At 35.0% G+C, this 19,323-nt stretch overlaps 2 protein-coding genes across 3 annotated transcripts; one reads left to right on the top strand and one right to left on the bottom strand.

The window, feature by feature from the left end:
* The first annotated feature begins 360 nt into the window (after positions 1 to 360).
* Positions 361 to 17,011, top strand: LOC128168286 (nuclear factor NF-kappa-B p105 subunit-like). 2 transcript variants are annotated; one of them, XR_008241320.1, is made up of 22 exons: positions 361 to 501; positions 2,067 to 2,157; positions 2,500 to 2,633; positions 4,031 to 4,179; positions 4,291 to 4,424; positions 4,557 to 4,715; positions 4,967 to 5,071; positions 5,328 to 5,422; positions 5,519 to 5,657; positions 6,031 to 6,156; positions 10,425 to 10,478; positions 10,647 to 11,363; positions 11,495 to 11,636; positions 12,401 to 12,518; positions 12,850 to 13,072; positions 13,246 to 13,415; positions 13,546 to 13,776; positions 14,342 to 14,543; positions 14,870 to 15,045; positions 15,126 to 15,225; positions 15,438 to 15,624; positions 15,674 to 17,011. XR_008241320.1 is itself a non-coding variant. In XM_052834487.1 (21 exons), the coding sequence occupies exons 2-21, from the start codon at positions 2,070 to 2,072 to the stop codon at positions 15,512 to 15,514; spliced, it is 3,339 nt and encodes a 1,112-aa protein (XP_052690447.1). In that variant the 5' UTR covers positions 361 to 501; positions 2,067 to 2,069; the 3' UTR covers positions 15,515 to 17,011. The 2 variants fall into 2 exon arrangements, 1 of the variants encoding a protein (XP_052690447.1); XM_052834487.1 differs by having other exon boundaries at positions 15,438 to 17,011.
* Positions 17,012 to 17,701: 690 nt separating this feature from the next.
* LOC128168290 (uncharacterized) lies at positions 17,702 to 19,306 on the bottom strand. Its single transcript, XM_052834496.1, has 2 exons — positions 18,733 to 19,306; positions 17,702 to 18,589 (listed from the first exon to the last, which is right to left on the bottom strand). The coding sequence occupies exons 1-2, from the start codon at positions 19,166 to 19,168 to the stop codon at positions 18,201 to 18,203; spliced, it is 825 nt and encodes a 274-aa protein (XP_052690456.1). The 5' UTR covers positions 19,169 to 19,306; the 3' UTR covers positions 17,702 to 18,200.
* Positions 19,307 to 19,323: the final 17 nt, after the last annotated feature.

Genomic DNA, 19,323 nt, shown 5'->3' with positions numbered 1-19,323 from the left:
CTAACAAAACCAGTAGTGTACCCTGTAGGACTAGTTAACATTATGGAGGATATTTAAGAGTCAGACCAAGTACCAAGACCAAGTGTAATTGCACGTCAATTTCACTTAATCTCCTGTTTTAATATTAGGCCTAACCAAAAACCATAGAATAACTTTGAGCCTATCAAGTATCTGCCTTAAAAATGGAGTGTGCAACTTTCCAGAGTTAATTTTTGTACCCTGCATTATAAAACTATAATCCTCTGCATATGATGGTTCACATCGTAGATAAATAACATTCACGTAAACGCACATTCGGATCACGCTCTTGCATTTAAAAACAAGCGCGCAGGTGATCTTGTCATTTACCACGTGACCAAAACATCCAATAGAAAAGAAAGGGAAATTCCCTAATGTTGGGTTTTCCATATGCTTTTAAAAGATAACTGCTACGAAGGGAAACAAGGAAAACCCAAGGCTGATAAATGACATGTCCTGAAGTTTGTAAATCTTAAGTTTAAGGTGAGTTCCTGTTGAAATATCGTACCTTGGCGCTGACCACGTCGAAAATATACAACATTCACTCCATGCAGCAGATTTCTATTTTTAGAACAGTTTATGAAAGATCTTAAAGATCGTGAATATAGAACGTAAATATGTAAAAACATGGTTGTCGCCATGTTTCCCAAGCTTTGTTTTTTGTCAGCTAGTTAAAATCAAGGTAGACAATTCGTTATGGTTTGACATTTTCCGAAAATGGATGTGACTGCATGCATTTTTTAGTCATGGCTGCATGGTCACCTTACATTAGCGAGAACTCTGTAATGTATATTTGTTATCAATTCTATTTATTCTTCCAATACCGTTCTGAACTAAATAGAACTAAGTAATGTTTGATAATATTTATTGTCTATTATGTTTACCATAGCTCTATGAGAAATATGATTATCTGTAACCAGAATAAGTTCGAGATTTAACTTTTAAGGGACTGTACTTGGATCATTAATTATATTTGTCAACACTGTCATTGTTCATACAACTGTATGCGTTCCTAAGAGTAAGAGGTATAATCATACCGGATGTAAGTAAAGAGTTTAAAAGAATGTACGTAGTACACAACAGACAGCACGTGTTCTTATTTTGTTAGTATCGTATATTTAAAGTACTTGGCTTAATTGGTATAACGTTACCATACATAAAAATAATTGACCCCCACCACCCACCATAAAATAAGGGCCCTAAATGTTGAAGGTTTTTAATAGCTTAAAAAAAATAAAAAACGGATTTGGTGAAAGGTAACTTCTAACAAATTCATATTGTGACATGCTTCAATCTTCACTTATATTTGTATTTATTGACAGCATTAAACCATTATTAAGGTGTCCCAAAGCTAAAATATTACCTGGAAATGGCATTGACAGAATGGTATTAATTCTTTGACAGAGAGAATTTTTAAATTCCTTACATAAATTAAGAGCGATTACATAAATTAAAAGCGATATCCAACACTATATTTGATGCAACGATGTCAAAATGGATTTTTATGCATTACATGTACTACAGATTTAATGTGTTAAAACTTTTTGGTTCAAAAGGCTACATAAACTGAATTTATAATTATAGATACGAAAGTGGTTGAAATGTGTGATAAAATGATTCTCACATGATTAGTGATTGCATGTTTATGATTTTAATCCAGCTGTTACATTTTCTATTCATGAGCTACAAAGTTTGGCAATATAAAAAAAACCTCATTGGATGAAAATTATATATACCATCGCAAATCTTAAGAGATCCAATACATGCTAGTATTGCTTTTTAGATTTGTTCTCTATCAATGAAAGTATTAGTTAAAGTTAACCCCCTATTAAGATAAAAAATAATCTTTCTGAATTTCATAGTGATTTCTTGTTGATAAAGCACCCAATTTAATTGCAAATTATGTCAAAGTTGGTACATTAATAATGGGTTTTGATTATGAATGGATTTCTTGCCTTCCAAAAACTTTTAGGGGTCCTATGAATAAGAAACAGTGTTGACTCTAACAATGATTGTAAAGTAAAACTGATATGATGACATTTTTACAGACAATGGAGCATGACGATTCTTCGGATTCTGTTGATATTTCAATGATGAAGAATGGGATAGCGCCCGACTACCCTCCTCCACACTCTGATGGTATTACTATTGTCTGTTTGTCTATTGGTGTCTCTGGTACTGGTGGTACTTTGTACAAAGTGTACATAAAATGGTTGCATCACAAGAAGTGAAAGCTTATCTATTATCCCTAGTTATAGTGACAGACTATGGTATATCAGCTGTATAAAACAGTCAGTCTTAAAAAGAAATAGCAGTCTGCTTTTATTATGGAAAAAAGACTTTACAATTCTGCTGATGATATTGAGTTATAGATGATTTGCTTTTAGAAAGTTTCATTTCAAAATAATGTCTTTTGAGTTATAGATGAATTGATTAAAAAAGGTTTCATTTGAAAATAATGTCTATGCATCTGTTGTTTAGGTCCCTATATAGACATAGTTGAGCAGCCTCAGGCGCGGGGATTCCGTTTTCGATACGAGTGTGAGGGGCCCTCCCATGGGGGCCTCCAGGGAGAGAAGAGCGAGAAGTATAGGAAAACTTTTCCTTCCATCAAAGTGAGTCCTCAGCTTTTTCCAGTAAAGGACCTAATCCTACTGCTTTATTTAACATGCAAATGTGACCAATTGGTTTTTCAATGCATATTTTGTGACATCATAAAATTGAATGTAGTACTGTTAAAAATTGTATGTGAAGAATCATTTGGTATCATATACACAGACAACTGTATTAGTATTTGATGGCATTTTTTGCTACCATGTCCTTCGATACATGTGCATTTCTGAGATGTTGGTCTTTTCCTCAAAGAGGGTATGTTTCAATGTCAGTCATAATATGAGGGTTGTCCCAAAATAGCATAGACATGACATATAACTTAAAATCTGTTCACTGCAATTTCATTAGACTTCTTCATTTTCTTCAATGACCCATTGGCAAACAATACTGAAAAAATCAAATCTGTACTTTATCTAATTCTTAAGAAAATGAATAATTAGTAACAGCAGGATTTGTCAGGCGGCGCAAAGTACGACGTCAGAAATTTCCAGTGTTTACATTGTTGCCAAGACCCTCCACATCCTTAATGTTTACGATAACATTAACGTTTTATTTCGGAAAATGTCTTGGAAGAGATATTTTCTTTGAACATGTACCATGAGTGCACATTCAACATTCAACATACATTTCGATTTTTTAAAAATATAAGTCTTAACGATCTGACGACTCCAAAATTGCCCTGTATGACTTGTTGTCTAACGTCCGACTTACCGTAATGTGTCGTTCAACATTTTGACGTCCATTGATATAGGTCGGTGTTTCTTTTTTCCACCTATTCTCATCATACTCGTCTCAGTATTTTTAATGTTGTTAAACTACTTATACAAAAAACGCATTTCAAATCAATTTTGTTAATTTCATTTACTAGAAAACCGGTTTAGGATTTGTTTCAAGGTCTTTGCAAAATTTTATTAGATACTGCTGCGCCGCCTTAAACGCTGACATCATGATTTTATTACAAAATAACTCTTCAACTTGTCTCAAAACGCGCTATACAATATTTAAAAGTTTTGTTTTAGCCAAAGCATATTTTGAGCAAATAAAATGATTATTATTAAATATAAATGCATGTTTTATTTTATATTTTTCATTCAAAAAGTACTTTTCCTAGCAATTTTCATTTCATTATGTTCAATTTAACTTTTTGTTTTTGACATTGCGCCGCATATCGAATTTCTGATCTAACATGCTTTTATTTCACTAACCTAATATCAAACAATATATGACTTTAAAACATTATTTGAATACAAATTACTTGAACCCTTTATGGCACAAATTTCATCTTTCTGTGTCTTTGATTAATTGAATAACGCCACTTGTCTACGCTATTTTGGGACAACCCTCGTACATGTAATTATCTTTCATGTATATTAGTTTCTTTTTTTTTGATGTTGAACAGATTAGGAATTACAATGGAGCTGCTCGTATTGTGGTTACTCTGGTAACCAATGAAGCTATTCCAAAACCTCATGCCCACAAGTTGGTGGGGAAAAATTGTAATGATGGCTCCTGTGTGGTTGAACTGAAGCCAAACCAAAACGTAATAACGTAAGTCCCACCCACAGAGCACCACACACCAGTGTCTCAGTCATCTGTACATAATAATAGGGTTAGAATTTATAGGGTATAAGAATTTATCACTCATCTAAATAATTGCAGGTTTCCAAACCTGTGTATTCAGCATGTGACCCGAAGGAAAGCCAGTGAGGTCATTGAGTACCGGATTCTGGATTCCATGAAACTGGATAAACAGGTCAAACTCGGGAATCTCAATGTTCAGACTGACCTATCGGGTATGAAACTAGGCCAAAGGATAATTTAAAATCTGAAACACCATATACAAATAGGGCTCTGTTGGGCTGAAGATCCTCATTTTCTTCTGGTATTCTCATATTAATTCAAGTATTGTTATTTGTTGTTGCTAGATGATGAAAAATCCCAAGCCAGCAAGCAGTCTAAGCAGTTAGCCAAGGACATGCAGCTGAATGTGGTCAGGCTATGTTTCCAGGCCTACCTCAGGGACGACAGTGGAAAGATCTTCCACCTCCTGCCTCCTATTCTGTCTACAGCAATCTATGACAGCAGTAAGTCAAACTATTAATGAAACTTATCGTATTAAACTGGTTCTGCTAATGAAGTTTATGGTTAATCATCTACATGAAGTTCTTGGTGTTAGGATGTTTCTGGGAAAAATGTACCTCGCACTTACTAAAGCAGAAATTATCTTTGATTTAAACATGATGAAATGTAATTCTAAGAAATGATTACAATTTATGCATAAAGATACATGTTTATTTGTGTGGATTAATATGTCTTCAATCTCTGATTTTGTTAGAGGCACCAGGAGCCAATGCTTTAAAGATCTGTCGCATGGACAAATATGGGGGCTGTTGCACAGGGAACGAAGAGGTCTTCTTGTTATGTGAAAAAGTGCAAAAAGGTGAGACTTATAAAGAAACATTGCTGATAGATGATCAGGTACCAATAAGCAATAATTAATGGATAGAATATTTGAATATCATACTGCTTTATTGTACAGATATTGCTTACATCATATATAGCCTATCTGAATTCAAAACTAGTGAAGTATAATGTTTGTCAATTTCAATCACTTTAAACAAAATAATATTGTTAAAATATAATCCTTTGTTGTGTCAAATTGTGGTTTCTGAAGAGGCATATTGATACTTTTGCAGACGACATACAAGTTCGATTTGTGGAGCAGGATGATGATGGTAAAACAATATGGGAAGCCTTTGGAAACTTTGGTCCATTTGATGTACATAGACAAGTAAGTAACCTACAGAGTCTGTGGCATTGGGGATTTGTAGTTGATTTGTATTCACCCGTGACTGTGTTTGATTGTGTATCCCCCTTAATTTTTCAGTATGCCATTGTGTTTAAGACTCCAGCGTACAGGAACCCAAACATTGACCGGCCCGTGTCTGTCATTATAATGTTGCAGAGAAAGTCAGATACGGAGACAAGTGAACCAAAGTCCTTCACTTACTTCCCACAATCCTTTGGTGAGTGCAATTGGAACTCAAAATCTGCAAAATATTTAACACAATCTTTCGACAGTCAGACATGTCCTTGTTTGCTTAATTCCTACAAGTCCTGATCTCAATATTTTTATGATAAATAGGAGAATATTTATTTAAAGTCAGGGTTATATGACAGTCCTTGTACATTTTGAATTAACTTCCACAATCCTTTCGCATTTTATAAGTTCTTTTTTCATCAGATATCCTAAAAAAATTGGTAAGGATCCATTTTTTACCCAAAATCCTTTGAGAAATCCTTGTTCCTTTGCAACTCATTGTCCTTTTGTGATTCCATTTTCTTTTATTTCACAAAAGCTAACCCGTGTCTGATATTTCTATGTGTTGTATTTTATAGACAAGGATGAAATTGCCAAAAAGAGGAAGAAGACACTTCCGAGCTACCCTGGCAGCAATGGATTTGGGGGCGGGGGCGGTGGGGGAGAGGACGGGCGACCCTCTATAAACAACTTCCACAATGGAGGTAAGTGGTGCATGAAAACCTGCAGGAAAAACTCAACATGGATTCCTTATGGTCAAAGTGTTCTTCAACTACTTAAGATTGTGATGATTCTGGAGTATATTTATGGTTATTTAGTTGTGTTTGTCAGGGAAAAACTTCAAACAAAGATACATGTATTTAAATTACGTCAACTGACAAAAATGCTAAAATGTCAGGGAAAAACTTCAAACAAAGATATTTAAATTAAGTCAACTGACAAAAAATGCTAAAAAACAATCAAAGCCTTCTCTGTAATTTAAAGAAGTATAAAAAGTTCTTCAAATGCCAGTATAATGCGATGGGACACATTGTAAAATATGAATACCCGGTACATGGTGTGTGATTATAAGCATGGGTTGGAAGACATGCATTTGCATGCTTACCTGGTAAGTAGAAGGGTAAATATTTATATGGCAGAGTAGTTTGTTTTGTTTTTAATGTGTCACAGGTACATGTCATTTTATTTCGCCCCTCCTTTTTCCTGTTTTGATATAACATGTTTGAGGTTTAGTTTTTACTTGAATTTTGCATTACCAATAATAACTTTTATCATATTTATGCTTGCATGGTTGGAATTCTGCATTTCCGTGGTTATGACTTTTGTATTTTGAATTCTTATAGTGCAGATTAAACTGTTCATAAGATTGTGTAGAGTTATGGGCCCTTAGGCTGGAATATTTTCAGATTGCTTTTGTACCCTCTTGAATATTATTTAAAATGATAAAATCATAAGTTATAAACATACTTTTGGTTAAAAGTAAATCATATTATGGATGTTTAATTATTTTTGGTTGTTTTGACATGATTTATCATTACACCACTGGTTCCTACTTCCTAACAGCTTTGGCTTGAATTAAGGACTATTTTTCAAATCCCATTCTGATGCAGATGTGACACATTTATTTTCCTGCCCAAGAATTTGTTTTTACTTGTTTTGGTTGCACTTTCTTATTTTGATTTTCAACTTTTACGATATTTTTTTTCAACCAACACTTTTCAGTGAAAACCATTTTCAGTTTAACATGCGAGGGTTGTTTTTAGTACATTTATTTGCAAGTTTCCTCATACATTTTTGTTTTAAAAGAAAGGAAGTTAATTTGGGATAAAATCATATGCAACCAATATTTTTTCAACACAACTTTGCTCACAGTTGACAACTTAATACAAAGCCCCTTGTTCATGTTAATGAAAACAAACTAAAATCAAGGAGGCACCATGCAGTAAGTATTCAATCTTAGGTTGTGACGGATAGGCAGGGTTGTCTCTAAAAATTGATGTAGAAGGGAGAAATAAAAAAGTAGAAGGGGGTCTGGAGGTCTAGCTTATAGCTAGATTGTGTTTGAAATGAGAAAATAGACAGGTAATTACGTCACTTTAGGCGGGGGAATTCCCTGCCTCCTGGGTCTTAGAGACAACTCTGGATAGGTGAAAATTCTTTCAAAAAAAAGTAAACTTCAGTGAATAGTTTATGATGATTACAATATTATGCACAGTTTTGTTGGATAGAACAATATGATTTATTTATTTATTAAATGCTTTACTTATTGATAAATTAGAAAATGACGGTCTGTACTGTAAATTGGGTACTAATAATTATAATACCTTGATTCTTTACTTGTCAAATGTGGTCTGACATGGATTTCACTCATACCTGGATTATAAGATGAGTCAGTCCATCCTGAAAAAAAATATTTGTTTGGAATTGCTGCCTGAGGGCTTCCAGACCCAGGAGGAAGGGAGGGAATTTTTTCAAACTTGAAGTTCAACTAATTAAAAATTGGTAAAAAATAAAAATCTCCATATAAAAAAGTTCTTTATTTTTTTTTTTATAATAAAATTTTATCAATGAGGGGTATTTCAATGAGGCAGGAGGCAATTCCAAACCAACCAAATTTTTATTTTGGCCTCATATTCTATTAATTATCCATTATCTGACCAAGTTGTCACATCAGCAGTTTTCTAAATTTACTACACTACAGGTACATGTTGTACCAGCAGTTGCTAAGTATAATATTTGTAATTGAAGTAAATTTCCTGGTTATAACAATTTGTTTTTCATTGCATTTCCCAGTACATTTTCTAAGTTAATGAGTGTTATTAATTGCAGTGATATACATGTGGTATTTCCTTTAATGTCAGACATGTTTTTACAGACATATACATACACATACATACACACACACACACACATATATATATATATATATATATATATATATATATATATATATATATATATATCTATCTATCTATCTATCTATCTATCTATCTATCTATCTATCTATCTATCTATCTATCTATCTATCTATATATATATCCATGTCATTCTCATTCACAGACTGTTCTTTTATCAAAAGCATTAAAAGAATTTAATTTAGTAAAATCTTTGATCTCCTATTTTTTTCTGTTGTCAAATTATTTGCAGCAATTAATTCATTCCTGTCTCTTAGTTAAGGACACTCTGATGATTAATTTTTGTCAAAGTTGGGGGGGGGGTCTGAACAAGGATGTATATTGACTCTTAAGGAATGGTTATTCCAACATAAAAATAGCACTTGCCTTACTCACGCACAAAATAAATCATGTTAAACTTAAAAAAACCCATGATTTTACTATAGGAAGATACATCTCCCTAAGTGAAAGAGGCAGGCATCTCTCACAGACATCTGTAGTCATTTTCCAAGTTATAAATGTATTGATTTATCCCAGACAGACATTTTCCAAAGAGCAATGTCTGTCACATCATTCACATCATCATTCTGAAGTAAAATCCACTGCTATTCTATCTTTGCACAGATGTACATTATAAAAGGAATATACAGGTAGCAATAAGTAGATAAAAAGGTTCAAGTTGACTTGGTCTAAGAGTGTAATTTTAGAGTTTGCACCTAGTCAGTGATAGCATGATATCAATTTGGTAAAACATGTAAATCACTTATAGTGTATAATTCTAAACTATGATCAGCTAATACGTATTTGATTAAACTTTGGTACTAATTAACCAATAAATTTTAAAAGACTCCCTGATATAAATAAGGCAACATTCATGTGAAAGATACCATAGTACAGCAAGACAGTTCCAGGTAGTTTTGTAAATTACATATGTATCTGGAAGTTCTTTGATGAAATTTATGTCCACTGTGTCTTGTGTGAGGAAGGTATTTTTGATAAAGGGTTGACCAAGTTCAAGTTTGTTTACGCACTCAAAGCCATGTCAAATATGGCACCAGAAGACAATAAAACATCTTTAATACATTTCAAAAATTCTGGTCAAGAGTATTGACAGTTCTTAGACCTTATAAACACAGATGAATAGAATAAAAGACGATCTGGTTTAATATCTTTTAGTTTACATGCTGTAGATTCAATGAGGATTTGGGGCATACTTTGCATTAATTTAATTCATTGCTTGTCATGAATATTAAATATTTCGCAATTGACTTAATAAAAAAGAAACAGATTATTTTCCCAAATTAGAATATGGAATTTCTTTTTTTTCATCTTCACACACCTTCCCAGAGTTTGTCGTCCAGAACATTGAATTGACTTCAATTTTTTAAATAAATATATTTGATATGATTTGCATATGTCTGAATTAATATTGATTAAAAATTTTCTTAGAATTATTTGCATAACAGCTGATTACCTTTATCTACTCTTCACAAGATACCCCCCCCCCCACCTTCTTTCAATAAAAAAATATCTTTAAGATCCACCACACCCCACCCACCCCCACACTTAAAAAAAAAAATTTAGATTGATTAAAAATTATTGAAAATTTATTCATCAGTTCAGAATATGAAATGAATTAGCGGTAATTACCAGGTAGAATGTAAATCAACAATGCTCTGCTTCTGTTTGTCATAAACCGTCACATTGTGGCAATTGTTTTCTAACTAACCCTCTGATAAATCATTCTTAAGATCTCCGTCATTCAAACAAGGAAGTCACATTTACAAACAGAAGAATAAATCGCTTATAAATTATTCAAGCAAATCAAAGATATTTTTTGTCACGATGAAGAATGAGGTTTTAGACATTGCTGGGGTTTTGAATGGGTTTTCACCTAGGGTTGATCAGTTGAACCTATTTATTGTTTACTTAAACTTTTTTTGAGGTGTGTTTCGTTATGAACATGCGAGGAATGAAAAAAATATGATTTCAATTTTATAGATAATCTGTACCTTTGTGAAAACACAAATTGATTTTAACTTCCTGAAATCTGATAGTGGTCTTGCATTTCTTTCTAGGCTTATCATTTGGACCACCCCAAGGAAACATACCTGTAATGGTTAATGATTCAGGTAAGTTAGGGGACATTTAAAACCTTTTACCTGTACAGTGTACAAACTAACCGGGTATATATTATCAGTACCCTCATTTAATCAAGGAAGTAATTTCTTCATTATAAGAATATATGCTACATACATGTATGTTAGGTTGACGACTTCATCTAACCTTTTCCATTGCAGAGCAATCTTTGTCAAATGACAGTCTCCACAATCCTTCACCGCCACCAAAGATTTCCAACGCTACAAAGAGACGGATAAACAAAGCAAAGCGCCAGGGTATAAAACCCTCGGAAGTAGAAGTCGACGGGAACAGAGTCCAGGGCTTGCCTACCTTCATCAGTGAGCCCTCGTCACTCCAAGTCGCCGGACCTCCAGAGATTCATGTGACCTCTGCAGCAAACTTCCAGCCCAACCACAACATCAACCTGCACCAGTTTAATCACGTCAACCCTCAGAATTTTGCATCACATATATACGTCCCTCGGGGCGGGGGAGGCCTGACCACTGCCAGAGATGCCATGAACGACTCGACATCATCTTCCTCAGGAATGGATGAAGTGGATGCCACTGTCTGTGACAAGAACTTTCGAACACAGAGAGACAATGGGTCATTTGTTCTTCGCAAGGATCTCATGATGCCCCAGGACACCAGTCCTGACTCAGGAAGGGAGACACCCAATGACATTGAGAGTGATGGACAGCCTCTAGTGACCGTACAGAGTATTATGGAGGCCTGTGTGACGGAAACTGCAGATGTTACTGAAAAAACAGCAGAATTAAAGCTGGAAGCCATCTGCAGCAGTGAGGAACAGGTTCTTGCCCAAAGTGTGGACACTGCATCTGTTGACTCTGGAGAAAGCATTGAGTCAGCGGTGTCGGAGAGATGTGACCAAAGTGGTTAGTATTTCTGCTCGGATATTTCATTGTCCAATACACCCTATAACTTGATGTACACGTGTGACAATATAGTTTAAAACATTGACTAAGATTCTCTAACTTCATGCTGTTTTTCAAATTTTTCTTCACAGTCCAGACAGACAAGGATGAGGTGGTGCGGACAACCGAGAGGACGGTGCAGGCCTTGCAGACATACGCCACGACGGGAGACATCCGACAGCTCCTCCTTGTACAACGCTACCTTACCTCAGTGCCAGACCAGAATGGCGACATGTAAGTCATCTTGCATCTCAGAATTACTACCTCTTCCCTTAGCAAGACCCCATGGTCATCTTACCTGTACAAAGCATGACCCAATAGTCATTTTACCTGTGCAAAGTATAGACAAATATCTCTGTTCTTGACCAGATGATTACATGTAGTCATTTACCTCAGACAGTTACCCCTCAATACCCAACAAGAATGGCATTATGTGAGGAGCCTTTCACATCAAAACTATGTCTTGCTTAGGTAGTAGATCAGTTGGCAACATTCCAGTCTTTCAACATTTTCTAACAGTCAAAATCATAAACTTTTTCTTTACTACCCCACCGGAATGATAACATATGGGTCATTTTTGTTCAATATTTCTTAATCCTGACCATATAGATGTAGGCTGAGTGTTATGAATAGTACTGAGTTTAATTACCTGTATCATTGTCCAATATTTAACACTTATGGTGTGTAATAGAAAGTTATAAATTGATGGCTTACTTTTGGTATGTAATTGTAACTGAGTGACCCAACATTTGACACTAAATGTTGGGTCATAACCCAGTATTAAATAGTTGGTGAGATGTTCCTCTCTTTGATTGTCAATCGGTACTAGTAAATAGACACTCTTTTGTTTGCAAATATTTGTGTAGTCATCTGTTCATTTTAACTTTTTTCATTGCTTGGCTCAAATACATAATGTCAGAAAGTCTGTCAATCAAAAAACTGTTGTACCATACAAAACTGAAAGTAATGAAGCCTACAATTTTATATTGATTTTTTAGACCTCTGCATACAGCTATCATTAATGGTAATACGGAGGTTGTAAACAATTTGCTGGATGTGATGCAAACCATGCCAAACCTCTGGCTCAAAATCAATGCCTACAACAACTTATTACAGGTAAAGTCAAATTTACAGCATCTATTTCATTCACAACATTCAAAATATTAACCAAATTAATATACATTAGGACATCAGGTAAAATTACAAAAACTTTACATGTTAATTTGTATCATCTTGTGACATTAAATACCAGTACATCATACAGCATTAAGAATAGTAGTGTTATCATTTATAGCTGATTAAAGTAGTGATATCATTTTCAGAAAGTTATAATTAAAGAAGTGATATCATTTTCAGAAAGCTATAATTAAATTATCATAATGATTTTCAGATCATTCAAGTAGTGATGTTTTGAGTACGGTATTTAAAGAAGTGATGTTATTTTCAGACTCCGCTACATCTAGCGGTACTCACAGGTCAGGAGGAAGTCATTGATCGCTTGCTGTGTGCGGGGGCCAACACTAAACTCCCAGACAGAAATGGTAACAACCCTGCTCACTTAGCTGTACTGATGGGGAACACCAGCTGTCTGGCCAGACTGCTGAAGTACCAGCGGCCATTCTCCACCCCCAAAAATCCATTCCCAGAGCTGAACATGAAAAACTTTGATGGTAAATTTTGAAAGTTTGTAATTTTTTAACAGTTCAATATGGTAGTGTTGTTTTTCTTCATATCTTACCGCTATTCCTTAATAATTTGTACTTTTATGCTTGTATACATGTACATGGTAAGTTGGAATTTTCTAGAATAAATTACACAGTACTGACTGTTTTGTTTATTTTAGGCTTTGCACCAGCCCATATTGCTGCACAGAAGGGAAACCTCCAAGCAATCAAGCTACTGGTGCGGTGTAAGGCTGACATCAACATGGCAGATGGTAAAAGTGGTAAAACCCCTCTCCATTACGCAGCAGAAGAAAATGACTTGTCTGTCAGTAGTTATCTCATTCTGGAGGTGAGTTTGAGCAAAATGTTCCTAGTAATTTATGTTTGAGTTTTAGCAAAATGTTCCTAGTAATATGTGTTCCATGCTGTAATATCTTTCAATAGGAAGGTAAGAGTTCTTTTTTTTCTCTCTCTGACAGGCAGGAGCTTTTGTGGATGCCATATGCTTTAATGGAAACACAGCTTTACACATTGCCTGTGGTCGACAGAACAGTGGAATGGTAGCTCTATTAATGGCTGCTGGAGCGAACCCAGAGATCGAGAACTCAGAGGCTCTGAAGAATGAGCTGTCCAGTGAAGACGAGGAAGAGGAGGTAGAAAAGGTCCTCCCAGGACACAAGCCTCGTCACTATGCAGCAGGGAACTCAAGGGTAAACCAACACATCACGTCATGTATATTATATAAATAGTGCCTGTTTGGGAGGGTAACAGTTGAAATTGACACCCTGAGAAAACCATTGTCAACTGACGAGATGCGGAAGTTGACAATGGTTTCCAAGGGGTGTCAATTTCAACTGTTATCCTCCCAAACAGGCACTATTTATTTTATTATACTGAATGTCTTAATTTTAGAGAATTTTTTAATTGCTTTTATATAGAAATGACGTGAATTCTACGGCGAACCGTACACGCATAATTTACGCGCATGTAACAATTTGTTGTGTTACCCGTTGCCAAGTGTGTTGCTAACACCAAGGGTAATAGAATGGATTGTCAACTGTGCTATACCAATCAGATTTTAGTATTTAACATGAAAATATAATAAATTAAAATTAGTATGTGCCAAGTGATCATAAGAAGAATTTTAGTGAATAGTGGTAACGGTAATATGATAACAGGTATTTTTTTCTGCATGGTCTGAGCAGCGTTGTTTTGTCAAGAATAGAAAACAGGAATGTTAAAAACTTGCAGTAAGACCCTGATGATTGTTTACAGATATTAAAGATTCTGAATGGGGAGCCCTATGGAGGCGATTCTATCGGGGGAATGAAGAGTCTGACAGGAAGGAGCGATTTTTACCTGGAGGCCAACAGTCTGCTGGCCTCTGAGGATTTCCAGGGTCCCCCAACATTGAGGTCCTCACTGTCCTCCGTCACATGTCCCCCCACGATCAGTGCTGTCCTGTCCAGCAGTGATGGTACACCTATGTTTACTCTCAGGATGACATAAATACAGTCAAACTTTGTTATCTCGAACTAGATGGGACTGTTAAAAAACTTTGAGATATCCAAGTACATGTATTTGAAATATCGAGGGTAAAATATTTAAAAAATACGTGGCTGGGACTTACAAATTACTTCACAATATCCATTGTATTCGAGATATCAAAGTTCGAGATATCAAAGTTCGACTGTATGTTCAGTTTTACTGAATAGCACAGCAATTCTTATTCAAGTTTATTAACTTTTTCGAAATGCATGCTCATGTTATAGTAAAGCTAAAAAAATTTTTTACTAACCTTAGATGGAGACATTGAGAAGATCAGTTACCCTGTGCGTGTGCAGTTGTCGAAGCTTTTGGACCCCCTTCAGGCGGGCTCTGACTGGGTAGCCCTAGCGGAGAGATTGGGACTGAGACAGTCCGTGGAAGGTCACCAGGGGGGCTTCAGTCCCACCAGGCTCCTTCTCACCTTCTACGAGGTAAACTATACACCATCCTGCAAAGATTAATGCTTATACAGCTATGGGATATCTATTTACCTTCATAGTTTCTATTTTAGTCATGTGGAGGCACCGTATCTAAGTTGTTGGAAGCACTGGTTGCCATGGAGAGATATGATGCTGTTGAGTTAATCAACTCAGCCCTCAGCATACGAACAGGTCAGAGACTACAATGGCAATAGTTCAACCAAATCTTTCATTCTAAAGTTATGAACTAAATGCCAGTCAAAGGATACTCAAACTTTTTATAAAAGCTTAAATAGGTGGCTTTAATAAATTGGGCAGGGGGAGTAGTATTGACCTATATATTATATTTTGCATAAAAAAAATATTGCATGTTCATAGTTTTATTGATTTTGTTCCATTTATAGATGACTGTAAAAGAGAAGCCATTGGGAGAGACATTGCTGGAGGTAGACCTGAGGGTCACTTGCAGGTCACTCATTAGGGTCATCATCTGATGGTCACTTGTAGGTCAACTAATGACACTTCATTCATCAGGATCGTCAGATAAAGGTCTTTAGTTCCTAAATCACTCATTTGACTCATCAAGTAAAGGTCATTAAAAGGTCATTCATTAGGATCATCAACTGAAGTGCACCTTCAGGTCACTCATTATCATCAACAACTCTGGAACAGAATTTTCGTCCCCAGTGCTATGAACAGAATTTGTCTTTGCTATTTTTTTTATTTGTTGCTGGGATTATACCTCTGATTGTCAATATTTTATGTGGTGGATCTTGTATTAGGCTTTATTATATCATTGTATATTGAATAAAATCTTTGGTATACTGTAAAATGTTTTAAGCATTGATTGTGTTTGTTGACTAGACTTACTTTTACAAAACATACTGTACATTTTATATTGTTGAAAATATTGTGGGAAATAATGTGATTGTTGTTAATTAGCTCATTAACACAAACATTGTAGTTAGCATCCATTCCAACAGTGGTTGGAGTGGTTTATGTAATTAGATATATAGATATATATATGTATATATACCTGTATACTTTGTTTTCTGTCAACTACAAATGTCTTGAACCAGTAATGGTGTTTGTTGTGGTCTGGGCCACAGCATTTATAGCACTAGAATGCTCTTCCGTGAATTGATCTATGATAGATTATGTTTCCATTTAAAATTAGATTGACACTTGTTAAATGCAAATCTCTTGTATGTAATAAAGTTTTAAAATTTTAAGAGATTGCTACATGTATATTCTGAACACTGAATGTTTTTTGTTAAATACAGTTTTATGTAATTCCATAGAAAAGAAGGCATTTACTTGAAAGTTCAAAATTATCACATGTAAGCAATACCATTAAATCGATTGAAAATATAGGATGAAATAAAGTTTAGGCTTAAACTCTAGATAATTAAAGAATCTGTATTCCTTGTGTCACTCTTGTAAAGATTGCCATTGGTCAGGATATTCTGATTCTGTGGTTGCCATTGGTCTGGATATTCTGATTCTGTGGTTGCCATTGGTCTGGATATTCTGATATTGTGGTTGCCATTGGTCTGGATATTCTGATTCTGTGGTTGCCATTGGTCTAGATATTCTGATTCTGTGTGGTAAATGATCCGTGTGATCACCGGCATCAATACAATCTAATGCAATACCTCGCTTTAGGTGTGATTCTATCAGATTGCATGTTGGTACAAGTACATGTAGTACATATATGTCCTTAGTGTAGTCCTAGTGTAGATCAGCAGTAAAAGCAATGCATTTAATCATATTACGTGGCTAAGCACACACGTACCAAAAAGCTACATACATGTATTAAATGTAGTTACACCGTATTATCACTGATTTGATGGTGAGAGACTCAGAGATAAGCGATGTATGTTATTGATGATCAGGGCATATTAAGTTTGGATATGTTTTATAATGTCAATGAATCACCTCAAGGCAGATGATTCCAATAAAGCTTGGCTTAATTACACTCAGTTTTTGACTTTTATATATCTCTTCATTAGAAGCTTCACTTTTGCCCCATACATCTTTGCTAAACAAAGATTTTCAATCCATATGGAATATGGATCTGCATATGTAATTTACTGACCACTTAGAAACCATATTAAGTCAACTGCAAACCATGTTAACTATAGTCTGTCCCAAAATATTCATGCAGCGCATTTGGCCACTTTTAATGAAATTACACATACCTGTTTAGAAAGTGCAATTGAAATAAATGAAAGGGAAAATTTCCAAAAAATCTTCATTGACACATTTTCATTTTTCACTTGGAAAAGTTTACAGGAACAAAAACAGATTTCTTATGGAGAATTATAATGGAGAATGTTTACATCTTTTCTTCATTCAGAAGTCACTTGGATTACCTCGTGCAATTTTTCAACGTTATCTGGGTCTGCTGAAATATAAAATCCCCATAGACATAACATTTTTTAGCTGTGTATTTAAACGTGATAAGCTAAATGTAGCGTTTCAATGGAAAAATATTGAAAAATGTTCATACCTTTGAATAAACATCATTTGAACTCTGAGGTATATATGAATATCGAGTTATAAAGCAAAATGTGAGTCAAGGATATCTTGGGACAGAGTATAATACATGAATCCCATCAGTATAAGTGGCAGTATACCATAATCAAAACTGATGCATCTCACAAAAAGAGAATGACCAAATTCCTTGATATTCTAGGATTTTAATGTCATAATCAGCTCAAGCAAAAAAAAAAAAACAACATTTGTAATTAAAAAATAAAGATGCTTTAACAGATGTACATTGACTAAAAATGATGCAAAAGTGTTAGTACATATTCATGTAATTTTTTGTGTTTTGTATAAGAACAACTTGCATCGGAGGAAAATAAGATGTTCCATATATAACAGAAATTATTTCAAAATAAGCAGTTCTGTATTCTAATGCTGATCAAACAATATGATAAAATGCACGTTCAGAGATGCTTCTGTATTCTACATGTTTCTACATGTACATAGAAAAGAAAATATTGTTAAAAATTTCCAAATTTGGAAAGCTTTAGATGACTGAATAGGGGAATACATTTCAATCAACTAAAAAAACTCCTTGCTAGGCAAAACTTACTTAGAGACAATGGACTAATATGATGTTTATGATTTGATATGGCAGTAAGTATTCATGGTGATTCTCAGAACATGTAATGTTCATTGAGTAAGGATCTGACAAATTCTGAGTAGATAAGTTTCCCTGGACCATACTCAGCTGCTGCACAAGTCATGGCGAGAGGAAGGAAGTGGTCCATGGTAGGATGTGCCTTTGTAAAGTCTGGGAGAGACTTGAAGTCCAGCAACCTTGCCTTCCTTTCTGCAGGGGAATAACTTTTGTTGGTTAAAACATCATTTAGCCACACTTTGAAATCCTTTGCCCACTGTGCTGGTATGCTACTTTGTCCAATGGAGTGTGTAGCAAAACCACTTCCTATGATTAGAACATTGTTTTGTCTTAAAGGTGAAAGTGCCTCTGCTATCTTTAAATGGTCTTCCATTCTCATACTTTTTAACAAAGAAACCTGCACAACTGAAAAGATATAAACAATAGATCATATATGTCTTAATTATCAGTCATCAAATGTTTCCAGAAAAAGCTATAGTTACTAAAATCCCACATTTATATAGTATGTTTCTTAGTTAACATAATTTTGCAAGCAAAATACCCTGTACCTGGAATGTCTGCTTCAGGATACACCAATTTCAGTGGAACAAAAACTCCATGATCGAGTCCCCTTTTAGATTCCTCGGAACACGAAATTCCAGCATCTTCCAGGTATTTTTTTACTCTCCGTGCAATGTCTGGAGCTCCACGTACCGGCCACTTTATCTTGTAGGTTTCTGGAGGGAATCCCCCATAGTCATATAGGAGAGTATGATGACTGCCAGAGTTGACGGTACAAACACTCTCTTCCCAGTGAGCACTTAGTACTAATAAACAATCCGGGCGTTGGATTTGCTGGCTTTTTGTCAAATTTCTTAAGAATTGTGCTGCTTTCGAATCTTTGTCCAGACCTTTCAAAGCAGAAAATCTCGAAGTCGTGTCTTCCACTGAAATATAATAAGATGGTCCTCCTCCGTGTGAGAGAAATATTGATGGCTGTGACATTATTGGCGACAAGTTGTTTAGACTTTAGTTCACCAGTCTATAGAAGTCGTTTTCTCTTTTCTTATGTTCTAAATACTGATGACCCATGACAATATATTGACAGTATTTCAGCATGTTCTTCTGAATTTTGTTCTAGATTTTGACATAAATCAGGA

The sequence above is a fragment of the Crassostrea angulata genome, chromosome 10, assembly GCF_025612915.1.
Source record: "Crassostrea angulata isolate pt1a10 chromosome 10, ASM2561291v2, whole genome shotgun sequence".
NCBI classification, from domain to species: domain Eukaryota; kingdom Metazoa; phylum Mollusca; class Bivalvia; order Ostreida; family Ostreidae; genus Magallana; species Magallana angulata.
This window is presented reverse-complemented; position numbering and strand designations above follow the sequence as displayed.